This window comes from Sinocyclocheilus grahami, unplaced genomic scaffold (genome assembly GCF_001515645.1).
Source record: "Sinocyclocheilus grahami isolate Dianchi unplaced genomic scaffold, SAMN03320097.WGS_v1.1 scaffold126.1, whole genome shotgun sequence".
Lineage (NCBI taxonomy): Eukaryota > Metazoa > Chordata > Actinopteri > Cypriniformes > Cyprinidae > Sinocyclocheilus > Sinocyclocheilus grahami.
Genome location: NW_015505305.1, coordinates 3511309 through 3535248, shown reverse-complemented (window position 1 = coordinate 3535248; position 23940 = coordinate 3511309). Strand labels below are relative to the sequence as shown.

The window sequence follows — 23940 nt, the reverse complement described above, 5'->3', positions numbered from 1 at the left end:
CGGCGTTATGCAAATCTTCCCACATCATGACGGAAACATGTGGGGGCATGTTAGAACGAGCCGTTTTAGGTAGGCGTGGTTGACTCTTTACTTTTATTAAGAATATGTCTATGGATTTTCAGATCTTCTTTATGCACCAAGAGCTTGTAACACTCCAAAGAGAAAGGAAAAATTGAAATCGCATCATATGACCCCTTTAAGTGTTCATTCTGTGTGCTGCAGTTTGTCTAAAATGGTAGGAAAGGACAATTACTTCATTTAGATGACTTAAAATTATTTAAAATAAGACAAATTATATTTCTCATTTTAATTCTCCCCTCTAACAATTTTTTTTTTCACTGTCTTGGAAAATCTGAATATATAAAGTAGTCTAATTCTAAAGTTGAGATTGATAGACCTGGAAAAGTACTGTAAATTAATAAAATCTTAAAACTCCATGGGCATTTTTACAAATTTTATGAATATACATTTTCCTAGTCATGTCAAGTTGTAAAACATTTCATCAGGTGGAAATTGTGAGTAAAAAATATTTGCAAAAATTCTTATACTTAATCCGTATCCAGTAAATCATGAATAACTGGACAAACCATTCACTCTTCAAATATTGTTTTGGACAACGTGGGGGCCATGGGGTCAAAATATTAGAACTGCTGTCATAGAGACTTGTGATAGGCTTTACTGACCACCTAGAACCTGGTGTCAAATCATGCTCCTGAGGGACCATTGCACTGTCCTGCAGTTTTGTTCCAACCCCAATTGAACACACATGAACCAACTAATCAAGGTCTTACTAGGGGTGGCCAAGTCCTGGAGAGCCACACCCTTTGTCCAATTACCCACACTTGCAGTCTTTGCACTTGACCACTTGACTACTTATATGATGTATTTCCTGTATTTGGTCTAAGTGTTCAAGTGAGCATGAAGACCACAAGTGACCACAGAGCTTTATTTTTATTTTCAATACTTTGCATTTTAAAATCAACTTTTAAATGTCTGTTCAGTAGTCCCTATAACAGATGACACAATTTTGTGATACTTCTAATTAAATGATAAAAAGCAGTTGCAAATGTTTTATAAACTAATCACCAGTACTCATTTGCACCAATAAAACGTGCAACTCTTTGTTTTACTACCAAATTATATGTAGCTAATATCTAATTATTAATAATATTTAATATAGGCTACATTGGAAAGGTTTCCGTGACCTCTCCGAGATCTCAGCAAAAAGTCTCACGATTTATTTCCACAACATGATGCATGATGGGATACACTAAGCCTCGAATACCGCTCCGGAGCGGAGTGTGGATTTAATGTGCGTTAGGGGCACTGCGCTTTGGCGTTTTTAAGACGGGGACAGTCTGGTACACTTGCTTCCTGTCGCACGCATGCGCTCTCAAGTGGCCAAGACCGCAAGTGTAGGTATTTGGACAAGGGGACAGTCCTGCAGACTTTAGCTCCCACCCTAATCAAACACTCCTGAGCTAGCTAATCAAGGTCTAAGAGTTACTAAAAATCAGCAGTCAGGTGAGTTTTTATCAAAGTTAGAGCAAAACTCTGCAGGACTGTGGCTCTCCAGAACCGACATTGACCACCCCTGTATTAGGCATACTAGAAACTTCCAGGCAGGTGTGTTGAAGCAAGTTGGAGCTAAACTTTGCAGGAAGGAGTTTGGACACCTCTGACCTTGAAACACCCTAGCCACTGCATAGACACATACTGAAACTTAAAACACCTTAGAAACTGCATAGCAATGCACTAAAATGTCCCAACACAAGGGCACAGCAACACACTACAACCCAGATAGCATGCACACGTCTGCAAGATGTCTGTTAAAGATCGCTTCATCTGGAAAGCATCTGCTGTGTACAAACATCTGATGGACATCTTTAAGATGTCAGTTTTACATACATTCTAAATCATAAACATCTTAGAAACATCTTCTAAACGTCTATTTGACATCTGATAGGAAACGTCGACGTATATTGCAGATGAGCAAAAGCTCTAAAAACTATATGTCTTGCAGACGTCATATAGACGTCTCCGTGATGTATGTGTGCTAGCAGTAGCCTAGCAACTGCATGGCAACCACTAGCCATGGTCTGGGAACCACACACAACACAAGTCTTGCACAAGCAAGCACAAATGTGCTTATTTTTAGCACTTCAGATGTCTTATTTATGTGAAACTATAAGGTTTTAGTATATGCAGCACCTTAAAACAGGTCACACTTGATTGCACTCTATAATCCGCACGCCTTTCTTTTTGCTGTGCAATGTAGGCTACTGCAGGGAACTTAAAATGGGCTGCGGTGAGATACATTAATGTCATGAAAAAAACGGGATCGCTTTTAGGCTGATGGCTGTCAGCAGACGTGTTTGTTGATGAAGCAGTGTGGCACGCGTGAATGTTTTCAAAAGTTTTCACTTTAAATTATATGTAGCTAATATCTAATTATTAATAATATTTAATATAGGCTACATTGGAAAGGTTTCCGTGACCTCTCCGAGATCTCAGCAAAAAGTCTCACGATTTATTTCCACAACATGATGCATGATGGGATACACTAAGCCTCGAATACCGCTCCGGAGCGGAGTGTGGATTTAATGTGCGTTAGGGGCACTGCGCTTTGGCGTTTTTAAGACGGGGACAGTCTGGTACACTTGCTTCCTGTCGCACGCATGCGCTCTCAAGTGGCCAAGACCGCAAGTGTAGGTATTTGGACAAGGGGACAGTCCTGCAGACTTTAGCTCCCACCCTAATCAAACACTCCTGAGCTAGCTAATCAAGGTCTAAGAGTTACTAAAAATCAGCAGTCAGGTGAGTTTTTATCAAAGTTAGAGCAAAACTCTGCAGGACTGTGGCTCTCCAGAACCGACATTGACCACCCCTGTATTAGGCATACTAGAAACTTCCAGGCAGGTGTGTTGAAGCAAGTTGGAGCTAAACTTTGCAGGAAGGAGTTTGGACACCTCTGACCTTGAAACACCCTAGCCACTGCATAGACACATACTGAAACTTAAAACACCTTAGAAACTGCATAGCAATGCACTAAAATGTCCCAACACAAGGGCACAGCAACACACTACAACCCAGATAGCATGCACACGTCTGCAAGATGTCTGTTAAAGATCGCTTCATCTGGAAAGCATCTGCTGTGTACAAACATCTGATGGACATCTTTAAGATGTCAGTTTTACATACATTCTAAATCATAAACATCTTAGAAACATCTTCTAAACGTCTATTTGACATCTGATAGGAAACGTCGACGTATATTGCAGATGAGCAAAAGCTCTAAAAACTATATGTCTTGCAGACGTCATATAGACGTCTCCGTGATGTATGTGTGCTAGCAGTAGCCTAGCAACTGCATGGCAACCACTAGCCATGGTCTGGGAACCACACACAACACAAGTCTTGCACAAGCAAGCACAAATGTGCTTATTTTTAGCACTTCAGATGTCTTATTTATGTGAAACTATAAGGTTTTAGTATATGCAGCACCTTAAAACAGGTCACACTTGATTGCACTCTATAATCCGCACGCCTTTCTTTTTGCTGTGCAATGTAGGCTACTGCAGGGAACTTAAAATGGGCTGCGGTGAGATACATTAATGTCATGAAAAAAACGGGATCGCTTTTAGGCTGATGGCTGTCAGCAGACGTGTTTGTTGATGAAGCAGTGTGGCACGCGTGAATGTTTTCAAAAGTTTTCACTTTAGCGCAGCTTGTGAGAAGAATATGACGGTTTCAACGAGCAGAAGTGATGGGCCTGCATCTTTCTAGCAGGAAGGGTGTGAGCTCTTGGTGGTTTCCTCTCGAGTAGTATCTGATGAGTGAAACCAGTAGTGGGTGCTTTGGGTGTGTTCACTTGGTAGGTTTGTGGTCTACTGAACAAGACAGAAATAAGGTCGAAATGTTTGTGCAACATACAACTTTTACAGGTGCTTTTTGCACCTCCACGCGTGACGGTTATCACGTTAATATTTTTCCTCATGTTTTTTATGTAAGAACCATTAAATGTCCTTCATGCTCATTCTCCTGCTCTGTTAGCCTACTGAAACCGAAATACTTTTGCTGTTGTGGGAAGTGGTCGATTTTTACATATTTAATGTGCATATTTCTGACCCTGCAGTGTGTGCGCGCGTGCGTGTGTGTAAAATGTATGATCTTGGCTGCCTTCATGTGACTGCGTTTCCGTTGCTTGCTTGCTTCCGCAATTACTAAAGACATTGCAGAGATGCAGATGTCAAGCAGTTTGCATCTTCGGAGAGACCAAGCCAACAGAACCTCCCCGCAAACCGATGTAATGGTCTTCTGTAAACTTCACAGAGGAGCGGAGGGTGCGATCCTGGCCACTGGGGTAAGCGTGCATGGTATAACCACGTCAGACTGTGTATAAATGTGAAACAGCCAGGGTGAATGTTTAATAGCACATTGTCTTTTGGTTTGTCTTTGATTTAATACGACTTTCAGTACACTCATTACAGGGATAGTCACCTGCCGTATCTTACTCAAAGGCGCAATATTATCCATTTTTGTGGTGATCGAGCTCTTTTAACTGTTTGCAGGATATTGTGTCTTACCTTTGATGCATACAGTGGACCCAAAAGTAATTGGACTCGTAGGTCACACTCAAAAGGTCAAATAAAATTAGAAAACAAAATATCAAACCAACTGGCATCAACAAACAAATGACTTTTTTAGATCTCTCAAATGATGACCTTTTAGATTTTTAAGAGTGAACTTCAATTATGTGCAGTATCTACTGTTTTTATATTTAAAATTTTTATTTTTTTTTATTATTAAATTTGTTTTATTAAAAGTAATATGTCTTCGATTTAAGCTTGAAGTGACTCTTTCTTTTGAATAAATGCCATTTGGTTAGGTATTTTGGTAATGCAGTGACATTAATACGTTTTTAAGTTTGACCTAGTGTCCAAATGTTTTTAGGGCCAGTGTATATTGATTAATGTCTGTGACAAAATTTTGTCAATCTGATTTATAACCTGTATCACAGTTGGCTGGAGTCGATTGATGTTAGCTGCAGCCACAAATTTCCGCTGTCCCTGCCACACGTAGACCGCTAGGTGTCAAAAGTATTTTCTGTTATGATATAAAAATTTTAAATGGAGTGTCTTAAAGGAAGAATTTTAGTGTCTAAACGATTTGAGATGCACTTTATATTACAGTGTTTGCGTACTCATATATTACAAAAATGACATTCTAATGCAACAGCGATGTGCAATTTCAAGCAGATTTACAAAATAATATTTTAGGAACTTCAAAAATACTTCTGTAAATGCACCTTTACATGGACACTGTAAAGTGTTCATGTAATAGTGCATTTACATAAAGCATAAATAAAAAAGTACCTGTAAGTAATCATATCTTTTTAATATCTAATAACATATATACTGTATATATATATATATATATATATATATATATATCATTGTGGTCATGTTTTATTACTTCATTACAGTGATCATGTTAAGATGCCGGTGTTCGATCGCTTGTCCATCGTGCTCTGTCATGCAGTGGTGCCACTACTGATGGTCCTGCTTTCAGTCTCAGGATATCCGCAGACCTTTCCCTGCAGGCTGGTATGTGAGAAATGGGAAGACTACAAATACATTTAGATGAACACTGATGTGCATGATAATTCTCTGGAAGGGAAATAAGCATATTCCTTTAGCATATTACATAGTAGTTTTCAAATAGAAGATGTATTCAAAATGCTAAATCTTACAGCTGTTACCTTAACAAGCTATTACTTGTGGTGTAACCTGATGTTACCACATGAAGTACATTTTTAGGTTACTTGACTAAACATGTTTAACATGTATAAACTATTATGAAGTCTAATCAGCAAACCACAAGTGGGCTAAATTTGCTTGTTTGTCTATCTTTGATGTTCTCCATGGGCTTAGAAAAGATTCACCTGTAGTGGAAATGATTAAGCTCATTATTTTTCCATTGTGTGTAAGAATAATCTAAATCAGTCTTTCCTTCTCTTTTTTTTGTCTCTCTCCCCGTCTCAAGATCCAAAGCACGGCTCTGTGCAACAGCTGTCAGCTTACTGCCATACCAGATCATTTACCACATAAAACTGAGGAGATCTTCTTAGACAATAACCTTCTGTTAAATCTTCAAGATGGTTGTCTCTCCAGGTATCCTCTTCTACGGACGTTCAGCTGTGGGAACAATCGGCTAATGACGGTGGAAGAGAGTGTGTTCTCTGAATCGCCTCTTTTAAAAAAACTCAATTTAGCCAATAACGAGCTTTACTATGGACATAAGCAAGTGGCCCAGTCCTTAAGCTCTCTGTCCCAACTAAAGACCCTTGATCTTTCAGGTAATGGCCTCTCGGAGGACATGGTGTCTCTGCTGGTACAGAATCTGTCCTTGCTTGAGTCTCTATACTTGTCCCGGAATGCCATGCTGAGGCTGGATGAGTCAACATTCAGAAACCTTCATCAGCTTAGGGAGCTGAACGTCGAGAGAAACTTGTTGTTTGAGATCGATGGGGCATTTGATCATATGAAAAAGCTCCAAAGGTTGAACCTGGCCTTCAACTGCTTACCATGTTTGGTCAACTTTGAAATGACCCAACTGCTGGTCCTAAACGCCAGCCACAATTCCATTGAATGGTTCATAACCAATCAAAATTTGACTGAGACCTTTCAGCTGGAGACGTTGGATCTGTCTGACAACCATTTGCTGTTCTTTCCATTCCTTCCAACAAAAAACCAAATAAGAACTTTGTTGTTGTCCAATAATCGAGTTGGTTTTTACCAACACTTATCAAATTACACATATTCAAACTGGACCACTAGTGTTGAGTACTACAACTTGGGGCAAAATGTAAGCAGCATCACAGTAGAGCTCTGGAATGAGAACCTTCATGGTGACCTTTCCTCAGTAGAGCTACTGGACTTGAGTGAAAACAAGGTGAACTACTTCCCTCAGGGATTCATTCAGCAGATGCCGCATCTTTACTGGCTGAGGCTGAGAAGCAACTGTTTACAGTCCTTCAGTTTGACGCCTGAAGATCTACCTGTCACCCTCTATGAACTGGACGTTAGCCGAAACAGGTTAACCGAGCTGAAAGCAAGCCAACACTCCATTAGCGAGCTGAACAATCTCACGCATCTCAATCTGAGTACAAATGACCTTCAGAACGTCCCAACTAGGATTTTTGCTAGTCTACCAAAACTTCGTACACTAGATCTCAGTCACAACACTGTGGATGTGTGTTACTTGCCGAGTTCCTCAGGATGTGTTGAGTGGTCCAACATAGTTTCCCTAAAACAGCTCTATCTTGCCGGGTGTAGCATTCAGAACATCCCGTCTTCAGCGTTCAAGGGCACGCAACTAACCCATCTCGAACTTTCTAACAATCCAGACCTAAACCTCAAACAGGAATCTCTGGAAGGTCTCGCAAACACTTTGCAGCACTTGGGACTTGGTAATACTGGTCTTCAAGACTTTGACTTCTCTTTATACGGCCATTTGAAGAGTTTAAACATCTGTAGAAACTCACTACCAGAACTTCCTGAATCTCTAATAGCATTAAACCTGAAGCTTCTGGACTTGAGGGATAATATGTTGACAACCATCCCCTCCCAACATGCTGGCATGTTAGCTCAAAGACTGCAGACTGTTTATATGAATGGAAATGCCTTCAACTGTTGCCATTTAAACTGGTACAGTACCTTCGGGGAGAATAAAGGAATCAGTATTGTAGATCTCTCAGAGATTACATGTTTGGACTTAAACCACAGGCGTCACAAGGTCATGCTTTTTGACGCCATCCACTGTGGTGGTTCCAGCAATGAAGAGTCTGTTGTTTGGTACATTCTTCTCTTTGTAACAGTTAGTGTTTCCATCATGGGTATATCCGTCATTTATATGCTCACCTTTAAGCCAAGAATGTTGCCTCGTGCTATTAAAAAGAGATGCTGGAGGCCGGCTCCTTATTGAGAAGCATGCTATTGTAAAACTAATGAATGTCTCTGTAATATAACATAGCAGGCACACGTCATAAGATGTTGATATTTGGTTAAATTTCGGTTGAGACGTCGGGTGACCAAAATTCTATGTAAATTCAACGTCTAATGTCAATGTTAAATTGGTATCCAATACTGACGTCAGCTAATGTTGATATTTTGTTGTTTTTAGGTTGTGTAACCAAAACCCAACGTTAAGTCAAATACTGACGTCAACCCGATTTTCATTTTCAACCAAAATGCAACGTCTGCCCGAAGTCATGCCCAATGTCAATCTGACGTTATATAGACGTCCAGTGCCTGCTGGGAAGGGGCTAACATGTTAAATATGCTCTTAAAGGTTGCTACTTTCAGACAACTGGACATAAAGGAAGAGAAATATGATATTAATGTGAAAGATATAGCCCATATTGGTCTCTAAACATGAATGTATTTAATTGTATCCTCATTAAAATGCATGAAAAGCGTTTGGCTGCTGGATGGTTTGTCAATGTGAAAGATATTTCCCTTTTAATGAAAAGTTGCAATTATACTTTGTCATGATATTTTATATTTGCATTTATTTTATTCATTTGGCAAAAGCTTGATCCAAAGCAACTTGTGGTGCATTCAATATCCCAGGTAACAAAGGTACAAGCTAAACTGTAGAACTGTCCAGTTTTCTTGTTATGATTATAACGTTATTTAAAGGTTACAAAAATGTTTCTCACAATGCTCTGCTAACATTATTTTTATCCATAATATTGCGTTATTAAAGTTAGTCTATTTTTCAATATTCTAAGAACGATAAAATGTCCAGTTTTCTTGTCGTAATTATAACGTTATTTAAAGGTTACAAAAACGTTTCTTAGAACGTACATCAAGTACAAATAACATCATAAGAACAATGAGAATGTTGTTCTAATAACGTTTTCTCAACATTATAAAAATGTTCAAGTACAAATAACATAAGAACATTGTGAGAATGTTGTTCTAATAACGTTTTCTCAACATTATAAAAATATTCAAGTACAAATAACATCATAATTATTGATTGGTTTTGTACGTACTGTTTTTTACTGTTTGTTTTGTATGTACTGTAATCCTTGTTGTTTACTGCAATAAAAAAAATAAAAATAACATCATAAGAACATTGTGAGAATGTTGTTCTAATAACGTTTTCTCAACATTATAAAAATGTTCAAGTACAAATAACATCATAAGAACATTCTGAGAATGTTGATCTCTCAAAGGTTTTCTCTCAATGTTATGAGAACGCATATATAATATTAATAAAGTTACTAGAATGTTCCATAGACATTACTTTAAGAATGTTTATTCTTAACATTTAAATAATTTTAAAAAATGTTTGTGAAAGTTGTGAGAATGTTCCATTAGCTGGGTAAGACATTTTATTGCTATACGTGTTCCTTGACAATCAAACTCATAAGCTTGTTCTTTCTAGTACTTGATGGCTTGTGCCAGAGCTTTTTATATTAAATGTATAATTTCATTTATTTGATAAAACAAGTTCCCCAGTCAAATATTAATGTGTGAGATTAGGTTAAACATCAAATTAGGGCTGTAACCACCAAAGACATTTTTAGTGGCGGATCAACATGGGTTTTTCAGTGGCAGATTGTCAAACGTTTAAATTTGGTTACCCTGAATATTGAACATGTAATTATGTCCTTGATTCAAATACATAATCCATTTGCAAACATGCCTCTAAAAGAGCCATACTTGACTGCTGCTAAGAATTTAACACTTGTTATGGTCATATTGATTGACTTGGATTTAATTTGGGGGTCAAATTCTACAAGAGTGTTCTTCATATTATGGGCTTTTTATTATAGGCTATATCAGTCCCAAGTAGTCGCTCACTTGCACTACATATTGCATGTATGTAGTTTCTCAGAAGTTCGCAGAGCATTCGCTAAAACTAGCAAAGGAAACATGAAATTTCCTGTTTTGCTAAGACCTGTAGCAACTGCCCAGCTCTCAGTATCATAGAGGGGGTGGCGGTGGTGTGGTTTTGCTCCATACCGAGTTCTCAGAGGCAGTTGTGGCAGGACGTAAAGGATTGCTATCATATTTATCGTTCAGCTGAAATATTGCTCAAGTGGTTCAGTCATTTACGCGATTAGGTTCTAATAAAACTCTAAATCTAACTGTAAAACTTAAATCTGTCTAACTGTAAAATCCTTCCAAATGTACAATATACAATATTGTATAACTGTAATATATGATTCTAAAGTACAAACAAAAGGTAATTATGTGGCCGTGGCCACAGTAAGTATCCACATCGACCAATGCAAGGATTCTTTGTCAGATTTCTTACTGCAGGGATCATCAGGGTAGACCACCAAACCTAAACCACGCTGACTAGCACCTCAGCCTACATGGGATTTCTCATGATTTTGTGGCACAGTGTGTGTGACAAGAAGACAAATTAAAGCTAAATATCTGTGAGGCAGCGAGCATGGGAGAACCTGGCTGTGTGTCGTGTGTATTGTTTACACTGCAGAGCCATGTGTGCATGTTAAACCAGAGTGTAACCAGAATACCGCTGTGGTGTTTCTCTAGGTCATGGCGGTTTGAACAGAGAAAGAGAGAGAAAAAGAGAAACTAGGGAGCACAGTCACAGGCATGGGCTCAGAGGCGCATCTGCCATAGTTTGGATCTAATTCAGTCCTGAAAGAAAGCTAAATATCTGTGAGGCAGCGAGCATGGGAGAACCTGGCTGTGTGTCGTGTGTATGAGTGTGTTGTTTACACTGCAGAGCCATGTGTGCATGTTAAACCAGAGTGTAACCAGAATACCGCTGTGGTGTTTCTCTAGGTCATGGCGGTTTGAACAGAGAAAGAGAGAGAAAAAGAGAAACTAGGGAGCACAGTCACAGGCATGGGCTCAGAGGCGCATCTGCCATAGTTTGGATCTAATTCAGTCCTGAAAAGTCTGTTTAAAATGGGTTGGGGGAAGCAGGGGTTTATTAGGCCTTCAGATATCTCGCAGTATTCAAGCTTCTTCAAGCTTCTGACTTTGAGATTGTTTTTAAGAATAAAAGTTGTTGTCCTCCAAAGAGGAAATGCACTTTTAGAAACCCTTAAAACAGAGTTATGTTCAACCAAAATCTTTTTTTTTTATCTTTATGATAGGAAAAAATAACCAATGCGCAGGTCTATCTATCTATCTATCTATCATGGTACCATTGCTTTTTTTTCACATTTACAATATTATCTATGTTGGAGTAGGCTACAATCTAAATATTTAGGCCAATAATTATTCAGTTCAATAGTATTACCATCTGATACCATCAATGTTCCAGGTAAAGCCACATTTGTATTTTGGTAAAAGTGTGGTAAAGGATTAAAGACAAGGGACCCCCAAAATAAATCTAAAACATTAATACATTATTGAATTACATTTCAAACTTACACACACACACACAGGTTTGTTTTATGGTTTATGGGGACTCTCCATAGGCATAATGGTTTTTATACTGTACAAACCGTATATTCTATCTCCCTACACCAACCCTACCCCTAAACCTACCCCTCACAGGAAACTTTCTGCATTTTTAGATTTTCAAAAAAGCTCATTCTGAATTATTTATAAGCCTTTTGAATTACGGGGACACTGAAGATGTCCTCATAAATCACCTTCTCGTTGTAATACCTATGTCATACCCATGTTATTATACAAATTTGTGTCCTCATAAACCACATAAACATGCACACACACACACATATACATAAAAGCTTTTTTAGATGCATTTAGATTTTGTGAGTTTTAGATGTACTTTACATGGTGTATTTTAGATTTTTGTATAGTTTTCAGAGCTACATTAAAATTGTAAAACCTCAGTGTTCATCAGGCTTGAGTTTTTTGCAGAAGCAGAAAGGAGCACTTCGCAGGTCGGCTCTCACATTGCTGTTTTCGGGAAGGAACTGAGCATAGCCCTCTCGGCATGTGAGGCTGAGTAACGGCCAGCAAGAATGAACGCCTGCTGAGGCCCAACAGCACAGGAAGTCAACAGCCTGTTCAGCACAACTTCCCTTTAACCCTCCCCTCGCTGTTTACACGAGAGCAACACCAACACATGAGCCTGTCAGCACCGTACGGCAAGACATAAACAACAGCATGTTATATTATATATAATGATGATGCGTGATTTATATTTAACAATGAAGGGGAGTCCGTGACTCTTTAGATTATTTTTCTCTGTTCATTGACTACCGAGTGAAAAGACCTGACCTCTACTGACATTTGAGAGAAGTTGTTCATATTTCAGCATAGATGCTGTGCGAAATACTAACACACTGCTTACTGTTTTTCTTGAAAAAAGCATGTGAAACTACGCATTATGCAATTATATAGTATTAGTATGCTATACAGCTTCCTATTTACCTATTGTTTAATTTAGTAAGTGTGCGTCCACTTGTAATCTTTGAAATAAAACTTTCATTTATTTGGTTGGTTGGTTAGTGCCTTGAATGTCTTAAAGGAATAGTTCACCCCCCAAAATGAAAATTTGCTGAAAATATATTCACCCTCAGGCCACCCAAGATGTAGATGAGTTTATTTCTTTATCAGAACAGATTTGGAGAAATTTAGCATTAAATTACTTGGTCACCAGTGGATCTTCTGCAGTGAATGGGTGCCGTCAGAATGAGAGTTCAAACAGCTCATAAAAACACCACAAGAAGTAATCCACAGACTCCAGTCCATCAATTAATGTCTTGTGAAGTGCAAAGCTGTGTGTTTGCAAGAAAAACTAAATCAATTAAGGCATTGAAACTTTAAACTGTCACTGGAGAAAGCAATATTATAGACAGATGACCTGTATTTCAGCCAGAAGCAATGGTTTGAAGTTAAAAACATCTCGAGTTTATTAACTCTGTTAAGTATACTGCAGAAAGAATTAAATACATATTCTGAACAGCACATGAAATGAGATGATTCAAAATCAAAACAGAAGGGTAAAAAGTCGACACATTTTTATGTAACAAAAACATTGTTTATAAATCTATGTTAGTAATCGCAGAATTTAAGCAGTTAGGTAACCTGTGCTTTTGTAGTTATACTGTCAGAGTAAACTAAAAAATTGTGCTTTTATTAAATATTGGGTGGCACAATATGCATAAAATTTGCCTTTTTTTGCTTTAAAGAGTTTAAAAACATCAATTCCAAGACAAATGTAAGGCACATAGGTATATAAAAAAAAAAAAGTACTGTTATCAGAAAATAGATTTCGTATTTATCATGAAATGAATAGTTCTATAACTAGATGTATGCTTAATGTGGTTTGAAGTATATAAAGACAGTTTCATAATGCATAACAAGAAAGGCTGTCTGCGTGCAAATAAAGCATTTTCTTTGTGTGCTCAACCTTTAAACGCAATAAAGAGAAATGTAAACCGCAGAAGATGGCTGGGCTGTATATGAGACCCTGAAAATAAATTATGGCATATTTACGTCTCCACCTCTACATGAATGCTTTTAAAATGCTCTAGAACCTGAAATGAGTTCATGTACATAATGGAAACCACTTTAAAATTCAGAAAAATGACAATCAGTCTTTTTAACTGATAAACTGACTGTTTTCTATTGTGCTCTTGCATTATCGGCACATGTTTTTCCTGTTTTAACACTGTAAAGCTGCTTTGACAATCTGTATTGTATAAAGCGCTATATAAATAAAGGTGACTTGACTAACACTTTCTTGTTGTAAACACATGTAAATACTCTAAGACACTCTTGCTTGATTTTTGTATAATATATAGGCATGTCACATCAAAAGCATTAAAAAAAAATTCTGCATTAATTCATTTGTAAACACTCGTCCGGTTAGAACCTCTTCCCTTTCTGGGACTGCCAGATGTCACATCCAATAAAATACTGTTGCATGTAAGCAGCACAAGATGTCAAGGTTGCATATACGGTACGCAGCACAGCTGGAATACACTATACGTTTCTGTTTCCAGCAACACTTGTTTTTTTTTTCTCTTAATTTAGTAGCTCCAAATAAGTAATGGGCACTTTTCCCTTCTGATTTCCACGTTCACCCATCAGCCAATCAGAGTCCATGCCTGGAACGCTGCTCACCATGATCACCTGAAATAAGAGACAAGTTAGTGGGAATTCAAACCATAAGACTGTTGTACAAAATAAAAATGGGTCGCCCACCTCATCGGCCAATAAGGAGAGCTCGTTGCTGCCTGCTGCATCGTAATCGTAGAGCACCCGCGCTTTACGGCTCCCGCTGAAGTTTTGCAGCTCGGTGAAACCTGAAGACGCATTGGTTGTGGTGGCAGGAAGAGGGGCTGAGAGCGGCAGGATGGGTACAGAGACACTGGCTGCGGCGCCGGCTGTTGACTGGTTGTTGTTGGAAGAGAAAGCCGAAGGGAAGCTGGAGGGAAAAAAGAAACTCCAGATGAGTTATATAATTATTTAAATTATTATAAAAAGAAAAAATATACACTGGTAAAAAATGACTTACCTTCCCAACTGCTTTTGGAGGTCGACCATGTACTGGTAACACTGGGCGTAATATGTCATCTGAGCCTCCACAAAGTCATTAAGACAGTGGAGATGATGGGCCTGGGACAAAAAAAAAGGTTGGGAGAGAGATGATGTGGTCTGTTATAGATCAGACCTTGGGATTGTAGAATAAAACTGAAGGGTTGTGAGACTTGAATTGGCAGGCGGCCCACTGGGCGGCAGGTTTTCAGATGAGCTCACATGCGTACTACTGATTCCTTCCAGAAGAAGCCTGGTGATCTCTGCCTGTCTGTCAAACTCACTCTGTGTCAACTTCAGGTCCTGCTCGGCCTGAAAGAGAGAGAGAGATAGCCAGGGAATGTTTCACTTACATAAAACTTACACAATTGTGCATGATGTGAGATTCATCACAACTAATGCACTTAAAAGACCTCACATTGTTTAAAGAGAACAAAGCAACTGGGAACTGAAAAAACAGCCCGTGCGTTTTCATACAGATATTGTTGACCGGTTTTAAAGAGAAAACCAATCTTCAGGAGTCTGCTAGCGATGTGCAAAAACTACGTATTTTCAAAATCAACTAGTTGATAAATGAGCAGTCAGCTAGTCGGTATTAAGGAAGCTCTGTATAAATCCTCTTAGAGAAGTTGTATCTCTAACCCGTGTCTAAATATGTGTACTTCCTTAGTATAAATACGCATTTTAAGTAAGTGGAAAATATGCAGATGACACATTGCTTCCGCTGACTGAGATTATGAAGTTAATGCATTCATATTAGAAATATGGGGATTTTGGATGCAGTATGTTGTTAACTATAAACAACTAAATATCATTTTCAGTAATGAAATGAAGCTGAAATTAAATAAAATATTAGATGAAAAACAAAAACAAAAAAACTTACAATGAAAATTAGAAATGCTACATGGCAACTAATTGAAATAAAATAACTTTAAGTTATAACATAAGTACTAAAATGACTAAAACTGAAAAAAGTAATTAAAGTTAAAAGAATAATAAAAAATAATAAACTAATACAAATGACAAAAAAAAATAAATTACAATGTGAAAACCGAAAATATGCTTAAAAACAATTCAAAATTCAAAATATTATTAACTAAAAGAATACTAAAATAATACTGGTGAGGTCAAAAGTAATTAAAGTTAAAGAATAATAAAAATAAAAATAATAATAAACTGACAAAAATGACAAACTTAAATTAAAATGAAAATATACATGAATTAAAACTGAAAATATAGATAAAACGATTAAAATTTCAAATTATTATTAACTAAAAACATACGAAAATAATACTGGTGTGGTCATAAAATATTAAAAGAAACTTCAGTAAAGTCAGTGTCATGCAAGATCCCTTGTGATGACCTTGCATCTGTGTTTTCAGTTTGCCTTCAGTTAGCAACCTAACACCTTAGCCTACTAGCATAGCTCATTCATTTTTAAAGAAAAGTTCTTTTGATAACCTAGAACAGCATATTTTGCCATTTTTGATCATGCATTGGGGAATCTTGTATGACACTGGAAAGTGGAAACGTAAAATAATGTTGGTAATTACATGTACAAAAGAAGCTTTTTTAACGCAAAATGTTGGAAACTAAACATTAGGCAATGTAGTCCAACTAGTCTATTTTCAGTTTTCCACTGCAGAGAGAAACTCATCATGACACAGTTTGCAGTTTTCACATTAGCGCGGCAGAACATTCTTCTTACCTTCGTCACTTCCTCTGCCCACATCTGCACAGCATTTGAAAACAGCGATAATACATTTAGAGACAGACCTGAGCGTTAACACTAAACATCCAATAGCAGCTAACATCACTGAGGAAAATTTAGCACAGTAACCCAAGTTTCCACCAAAATACCATAGTTATTACTAGTTAATGTGATTAAAACATTTAAAAAAAATCATGTGATGTCTTTCAAATAAGACACTTTCAGAGTCATTTTAATTTCTTATTTTGATGAAAGTGACGCTAATACCAAGTTAACAATTCTATCATAGTAATAATAAATATAACATGGTATTTTGTTAAAAACTATGGTTAGCATGATTAAGGATTCAACATAAATCACTGCTGCAGGGAACATGGACTATTTGTAGAAAAAATTACTTGCGAAATTCACAACGAATCGAAGCAAACTAAACACTTCCCATTTTGAAAGAGGGCCGCTGTTTGTTAGGGTACCAATGTGTTTAAGTGGGTATACAGTGGGGCAAAAAAGTATTTAGTCAGCCACCAATTGTGCAAGTTCTCCCACTTAAAAAGATGAGAGAGGCCTGTAATTTTCATCATAGGTATACCTCAACTATGAGAGACAAAATTGCCTGTATCACAGCCATGATATGTCAAAACCATCTTCCAATTTCTGAGGAAATTATTTGAAATATTTAGATAATTGTATTCTCCTGAAGCAGGTTATATTAGTCAAAAATATCTGAAACAAGGTAACTTCAAACACATTTAGTGTTGTTACTGTAACACGTTCTAATGTTCAACTTTTGTATGTAGTTAGTTACACACCAACAGATTTAAATGAAACGAAATGTCCAAACTTCCAGTGTCCAAAATATCTAATTTTGAAATTACACTCACAATAACAGGCATATAAAGTGTTTGAGACTTGATTAACACACTGAGGTGTTTGTTATCGCGGAGTGTTATGTGAGTGGTTGTGTCTCAAATCCTAGTAGCAGCGTTTATGGCCGTCATATCAGCCTGTTTTTTTTTTGCACTGACGCTTCCACACACACACACACACACACACACACACACACACACCTCTCATCCTCTTCACCTTTTCTGTTCGTGCGCATGCAAGTTTATTTTTTCCACTGAGGGTGCAAGTGTTTTTGTTCAGACACCGACAGAAATGAACCCAATATTATTTCGTACGAGAACCTGCTAAATCGAAAATATATATATTTAATATTACTTCAAAGTATTATTTTGTTACTCTCATATGCAAGATGGATTTTGTTCTCGTCGCCCGTGTTAAATAGGCTAAGCCTTTGCCAAAGAACAAAAGCTTTATTTTGGGAGATGGGCAGTACTGCAATGGATTCTAAGAAGAAAGAAGAGAAGAAAAATTCAAGAAAAAGGAGATCGCTTCGGATAAACATGCCTGTAAGTTCATATCTGACGATACTGATGTTTTTCTCCCACAGATTCAAAGCCAAAAGTTGTGGACATGGACTAGAACATGATGCAAACACAGAAATGTAAATTCTATTCTCTTTGCTAGCAATGACATTGTGAAATGACCTGTACATTGATTTGACTTTTATTTCATAAGGTTATTTTATCAAAAGGTGTTTTTGTCTTGTGTTTATGAATATTATTTTTTTTAATATTTATTAAATAATGTTTTGTTTGTTATTATTATTATTATTGCTACAGTCCCAAATATTTACTTTCAAAGACAAGTCCATGATATCATTATTAAGATTTAGACCACTGGCATGTGTGTGTTAATGTATTGCATTTATGTCTTTGGTGAGTATGTGCGTATTTAAAACAATATGTCACATCTGAGATCTTGGTATTAGAATTTATTTATATAATTGTTTTTTTTTTTGGTTTATAGCAAACATTGAAAAATAAGCATAAAACATTATTTTGACAGTATTTTATTCATGTTTTTGTATTATTATTATTATTATTATCATCATCACATATTGCATGGTCTCTGAGATATTAGCTAAACATATAAATGGTTTGCATATGTATATTAGCAAAGTCTCCTGGTTCTCAAAAGAATTCATGTTAACACTTCCTATCCTAATCAGCATCATTATATTCAAATCAACCACCTCCTCACATAAATAGCAATGAACATGTGCAGGTGTGAACCATATTTGGTCATAATTGGCCACACCTGACTGTGTTAAACATGGAGTCAGTCATCATCTTTAATGGCTTAAAGAACCACAAATGGCTATCAGTTAATGTGTGGTTTTTCTAAATTAATGTTTATAGAAACACAAAGGCTTTTAATGAACTAATAATGATTAGTACTGAGCCTGTATAGACACAGGTATATAGTGAAAGTGACAGATGTGAGATTTTACACAACGTCAGGGTTCCATCTTATTTTGCTAATAAAATAACAGCATAACATAAGAAGTAAGTATGGTTATTAGATTTAAAAGAAACCCCTGTACAATAAGCAGTGTTTTGGTTCAGTCAGCTCAAGCTGTAATGAAACGGTAAGTCTCTGTTTCTTCCAGTGCTGGAGCCACTGAGTAATCACCTGCTAATTAGCTGTTTACTGTCATTATCAGATCGGTGTCCTTACTGAGCAATCCTATGAATATAAACAATATTTATCAGTAGGGAACACAGGTTCTGCATAGACATGCAAGCATAAGCATTTGTTACATCGTGGCATTTTTGACAGTTTCCTGACATTTTAACAGGTATATGTGAAATATGTGCTGAGGGTGAACAATCTTGAGCCATAGCGATGAACACTTTGAAAATGTCCACTTAAAATGCTGATAAACTCATATATAGCTACTGTAGTGAGTTATTTGAACAGAATACATAAATGCTGGTTTTAATGTTTTAGGAAACTTGTATCGAGGATTAATATGAAAATCAGGGTTGGAACTTCTCGTCACTCATAAAATGTCCAATATCAAATCTGTCTTATTGACATATGACATTTATGGTTATTCAAGTTTGAATCGGTAAACTATTAGGGTATTTAACCACATTTACTGCTGTATACTGTTGGTAAATAAATGACTGAACTAAAGGTCACAAAGCCAGCAGTGTTACTACGTACACACACACTTTTGCACATAATCAACCCGGATGAACCCGCATGCACTTTTGTGTACATAAGCAATAGGTTCAGTGATTTCCCTATATTTTGAATTCATACAAAAATAGACACAAATATAGCTTTCTGAGTGCTTTTTGAAGTTTAGTTTGGTTATTTGGGTTTCGTTTTCTGTGGCAGGTGTCTTAACTTTAGTGTGGTAAACTGAGATTCTTGCAATGTTGTACTATACAGATTTGTGAAAAAGAAGTGTGCATAATTGTAATAAATGTACTTGTACTGTACTTATTAAATCTTAAAGTAAATGTACTTTAAAAAAGATAATATATTATTAATGAAATAAAAGACCACTTAAGTGTACTTGGAGTACACTTTCTTAACACTTAAGTATGCGTAAAAAGAGCCGTTTGTAATAGTCAAATTACATGCTTTACTTTAAAGTACAGTTAATATATTATTAGTTAATATATTATGTATTTAATTGTAATTTAAATACTAAATACTACAATACATTTGAATTGTAAGTCTATTTTAATTTACCATAAATGCTTGTTGCTATATTCAGTGTTGGGCTACTTTAACACTGTTGCCATGGGTTGTTTTTCATGTCCGTGGGTTGAAGCTACTCCAATAACATGATATTTATCACCAGGAATGCGAATTTTTAGCAGGGGAACCCCGCCAAAAAACGCATTTTACCCCCCCGGAATGCGATTTTTAATTGGGGACCCCCTTGAAACACGATTGGGCTAGTTTTGGGCTAGTTCTGAGTAGTGATTGGTTGGGTTTTCTTGTGAAAACCTGGCAACCCTTGCTATATTCGACAATTCACTCAAAGACAATAGAATTATGAAATAAAATTACATATAAAGTACTTAAGTCCTACTTACGTGGGTCAAAAAGCATTCTTCAAATCAACTAATTGCATTTAATATTTAAACAAACACTTTTTCATTTAATTGTAAATAATATCAAAGTAAGCGTCTGAAAACATTCAGTTTGCACTTAAGTTAAAATGATCAAGTTTCGACTCCAATAACATGATATTTATCACCAGGAATGCGAATTTTTAGCAGGGGAACCCCGCCAAAAAACGCATTTTACCCCCCCCGGAATGCGATTTTTAATTGGGGACCCCCTTGAAACACGATTGGGCTAGTTTTGGGCTAGTTCTGAGTAGCGATTGGGTGGGTTTTCTTGTAAAAACCTGGCAACCCTTGCTATATTCGACAATTCACTCAAAGACAATAGAATTATGAAATAAAATTACATATAAAGTACTAAAGTCCTACTTACGTGGGTCAAAAAGCATTCTTCAAATCAACTAATTGCATTTAATATTTAAACAAACACTTTTTCATTTAATTGTAAATAATATCAAAGTAAGCGTCTGAAAACATTCAGTTTGCACTTAAGTTAAAATGATCAAGTTTATTCAGCTTTGTTACTATATTCAGTGTGTTTTGCTTGAGTATATATTTTTAACCTTAATGTGCAGGTTTATTGTAATTACTATATGTATTAGTAGGGATGCACCAATAATAATATTCTGATAGGCTGATAATTATTTCTATGTTATGCCCAATATTATAATTCTACATTCTTTTGTCTAAAATAAAATAAATTGTATTCAGCTTTGCTTTCTTCCTATATTTGGTGTTCCTATATTCATTTAATTGTAAATAATATCAAATAAAGCTTCTGAAAACATTCAGTTTGCACTTAAATATATTCTTTTAGAGTATACTATTTATATTAAAGTATAATATAATAAGAGCTCTTTTATGCTAAAAGCTAAAGTGTACTCCTTTTTCACATTTTTGAGACCATTTGTGTCCTTGGTTGAATTATGATCCTTTGCTGTGCCCTTTGACCTTTGCAGCGCCCCAGAAATTGCTGACATGAGAAGGTAAAAAATGAGTGTTTTTTGGAAAAGTCAAATCAACCTGCTGTCAGTTTAAACACTACCAAACGAGCTTCAGCATCACAAGCGCTTGTATTTTGTGGCTGTGATTCTCATATGCTGTTACATTGTGTCTTTTGTGACTCATGGCAACAGTGAGATGCTGAGTGGTTGCCTTGGACATGCCTGATGCAATTTTATGATGATTGTCACATTTCAAAATGACTGGCGAACCTCCACAAGGCTGAATCTCTCCCTCAGTCATTACCTGCGCTGTATTTTTCTCTGTTTATCCATAGACAAACAGACAGAGCTGCAAGCCAGCTTGTTACCTTCCTGTATTTAAGTTTATTTAGGTATACACACACAAATCCCCAGACCTGCCCCATTGACCTCCATGTTACTGAAGGGAGGTGCTGTATCATATCAGTGAGTTATGACTGTCCTTGCTCTTTGGAGTAGCCCTGCATTCGTCTTGGATTTCCGAATGCTGGTATCTCAATACAAGACCGCTACAGCTGGAAATCTGTGAATCTGAGGGGGTGTTATTTTTCTTTGATCGTTCTCCAGTGCTTGTTTGCAGAGGTAATATTTTTTCTTGATCTCTAGCCTGCAAATATGGGCTTGTAATCGGGTCTTGGGGCTCCAAGGATATGGAGGCGGGGTGCCTTGAGCTCCCCGTCTACAGGACAGATGGCTTCTCTACTTTGGCTGTGGTCCTTCTTTCCTAGGAAACTGACTCGGATCTGTAACAGGGACAATGTGTTTTTATTGTTGATTGGTTTGTACGTTGGCAGATGTACAGTAAATGGCATGTTGCGATTGACAATACATTTGGCCAACTTTATCAGATCGTGCTGTTGAAATCAATCAGTTTATGTAACTGCTGATTCTCATGTTGCTTTTAATCATCAAACAATCTTGTGAAACATTTTCAAGGACGTTGATTTGAATTCTAACTGATGGGTTTGAATTTTCTTGGCTTTTACTCTGTCTCAGGCTTTGAAAGTCAATCTTGTTACCATGGATATGACTGACCCATTGTGAGACAAGAGAAGATTTGCATGTTGAGGAGCAACATGAGTCAGGCCGTAATGGATGGTTGTAATGAGGGAGACATTTAACAAGGATGTTAAAAGCGATTAGCCAGTTTTGGATTTTAAAATGGTCAGAAAAATTAACAATTTACATCAAATATGGGAATAAAAGTAGTGCTAATATTGAGAAACGTGAAAGGTTCAAGGTATCATTGACTGAGGTTGACATTAATTGTATGATTCACTTATTAAATTAATAATATTCTTCATAATTATCAGTTTTATTCAGCTTTGATACTATTTGGTGTGTTTTGCATGAGTATATGTTGAGTAGGCCTATATAATTTAATGTGAAGCTGGTGTATTGAAATTACCAAGTCTAATATTAAGGACGCACTGATTAATATTCTGATACACCAATAATTATTTTCATGTTATGACCAATATTACAATTCTACACTCTTTTGTGTAAAATAAAAATAAATAAATAAATACATTTTATTCACCTTTGTTCCTATATTCGGTGATTTATTTGAATATATTTTTAACCTTAATGTAAAGCAGGTGTATAGTTATGTATCATATTTATTAGTAGGGATGCACCAATATTAATATACTGATAAGCTGCTGATAATTATTTTCATGTTATGGGCAATATTAAAATTCTACATTTTGTCTAAATTAGTAGATTCTGTCATCTTAAATATTACAAGTGAATTCAGGCATCACAATATTATAATATACACTATGAAAAATGGATATTAATATTGAGATTGGCTAAAAATAACAGTTAACAGGTCTATTAAATTATTTTTAAAGATGCATTAGATGACTGCAAACGTCATTAATGGACCTTTATTTGAAATGTTCAGTTTGTCAGCCATCTTCCACCCCACTTTCTATGGCATCAACCATAGAAAAACCCTTATCAGTTGACCACTAATGCCTATATAGTGTTGATTTCAGTAAGTAAATGGATGTATAAGAAAAGTGTATTAGAAGACTTTCAGTAACAGCAGTGCTTTTTAATGTGTCACCGGTTACAGTAATTCTCTGTGTACTGGGTAACAGGTCAGGCCAGCAAGGGTTTTTAAACTGCTTGGTTCAGATACATCTCAGATATATGGAGTGACCGCTAAACAATCACGTCCTCTGTGTAGCTACAAAAGTGAATTGTGTAATGAGGATGAAGTTAATGCACTTCAGTGACTCCGTGGTTTGTGCAAAGCCTCTGCTGTTGTTTAAAATGTCACTGCATCACATTTACAGCTTCTGAGCATTTTAGTGAGCTTTAGGTTACTGCCAAAGTGAGTTTAGGTACTAGTCCGTGTAGGTGAAAGATTCTGTGAAACAGCAGCTAAATGGATGAAGAATTGAAGAACCTGTGTAAGTGTGCAAGCTGCTGTCCTGTGCTAAGTTTCTTTGTTTAGCTGTGAAAATGTTTTTAATGTTGTTCTAGAATTATCCCAGCTAACAGGGAATGTTTGTTAGGATAGGACAATATTTAGCCGAGATACAACTATTTGAACATCTGAAATCTGAGGGTGCAAAAAAATCTAAATACTGAGAAAATTGCCTTTAAATTTGTCCAAATGAAGTTCTTAGCAATGCATATTACTAATCAAAAATTAAGTTTTGATATATTTACGGTGGGTAATTTACACAATATCTTCATGGAACATGATCTTTACTTAATATCCAAAT

General features: G+C 36.5%; 3 protein-coding genes across 3 annotated transcripts in view; 2 read left to right on the top strand and 1 right to left on the bottom strand.

Moving 5' to 3' along the window:
* Positions 1 to 3235: 3235 nt before the first annotated feature.
* Positions 3236 to 8653, top strand: LOC107590262 (negative regulator of reactive oxygen species-like). Its single transcript, XM_016278951.1, has 3 exons — positions 3236 to 4363; positions 5486 to 5606; positions 6046 to 8653. The coding sequence occupies exons 2-3, from the start codon at positions 5499 to 5501 to the stop codon at positions 7984 to 7986; spliced, it is 2049 nt and encodes a 682-aa protein (XP_016134437.1). The 5' UTR covers positions 3236 to 4363; positions 5486 to 5498; the 3' UTR covers positions 7987 to 8653.
* A 4897-nt stretch (positions 8654 to 13550) lies between these two features.
* LOC107590355 (endophilin-B1-like) lies at positions 13551 to 16378 on the bottom strand. Its single transcript, XM_016279063.1, has 5 exons — positions 16222 to 16378; positions 14736 to 14825; positions 14494 to 14594; positions 14181 to 14403; positions 13551 to 14108 (listed from the first exon to the last, which is right to left on the bottom strand). Exons 1-5 carry the CDS (start codon positions 16243 to 16245, stop codon positions 14001 to 14003), a joined length of 546 nt encoding a protein of 181 aa, XP_016134549.1. The 5' UTR covers positions 16246 to 16378; the 3' UTR covers positions 13551 to 14000.
* Positions 16379 to 17294: 916 nt separating this feature from the next.
* LOC107590306 (5'-AMP-activated protein kinase subunit gamma-2-like) overlaps positions 17295 to 23940 on the top strand; it is a 30037-nt gene continuing 23391 nt past the window's right edge. Inside the window, exon 1 of the mRNA XM_016279014.1 lies at positions 17295 to 17636. Coding sequence (XP_016134500.1) covers positions 17553 to 17636 — 84 coding nt within the window. The 5' untranslated portion in view covers positions 17295 to 17552. The remainder of the gene's footprint in view (positions 17637 to 23940) is intronic.

What these genes read in the sequence shown, in the direction of transcription:
- LOC107590355 (XM_016279063.1), bottom strand. Translation starts at nt 16,245, where the DNA reads ATGTGGGCAGAGGAAGTGACGAAG. An exon ending in GGGCAGAGGAAGTGACGAAG is followed by an intron (nt 14,826 to 16,221) that starts GTAAGAAGAATG and finishes TCTCTCTTTCAG; the next exon opens with GCCGAGCAGGACCTGAAGTT. An exon ending in TCTCCTTATTGGCCGATGAG is followed by an intron (nt 14,109 to 14,180) that starts GTGGGCGACCCA and finishes CTCTTATTTCAG; the next exon opens with GTGATCATGGTGAGCAGCGT.
- LOC107590262 (XM_016278951.1), top strand. Translation starts at nt 5,499, where the DNA reads ATGCCGGTGTTCGATCGCTTGTCCATCGTGCTCTGTCATGCAGTGGTG. An exon ending in AGACCTTTCCCTGCAGGCTG is followed by an intron (nt 5,607 to 6,045) that starts GTATGTGAGAAA and finishes CCCCGTCTCAAG; the next exon opens with ATCCAAAGCACGGCTCTGTG.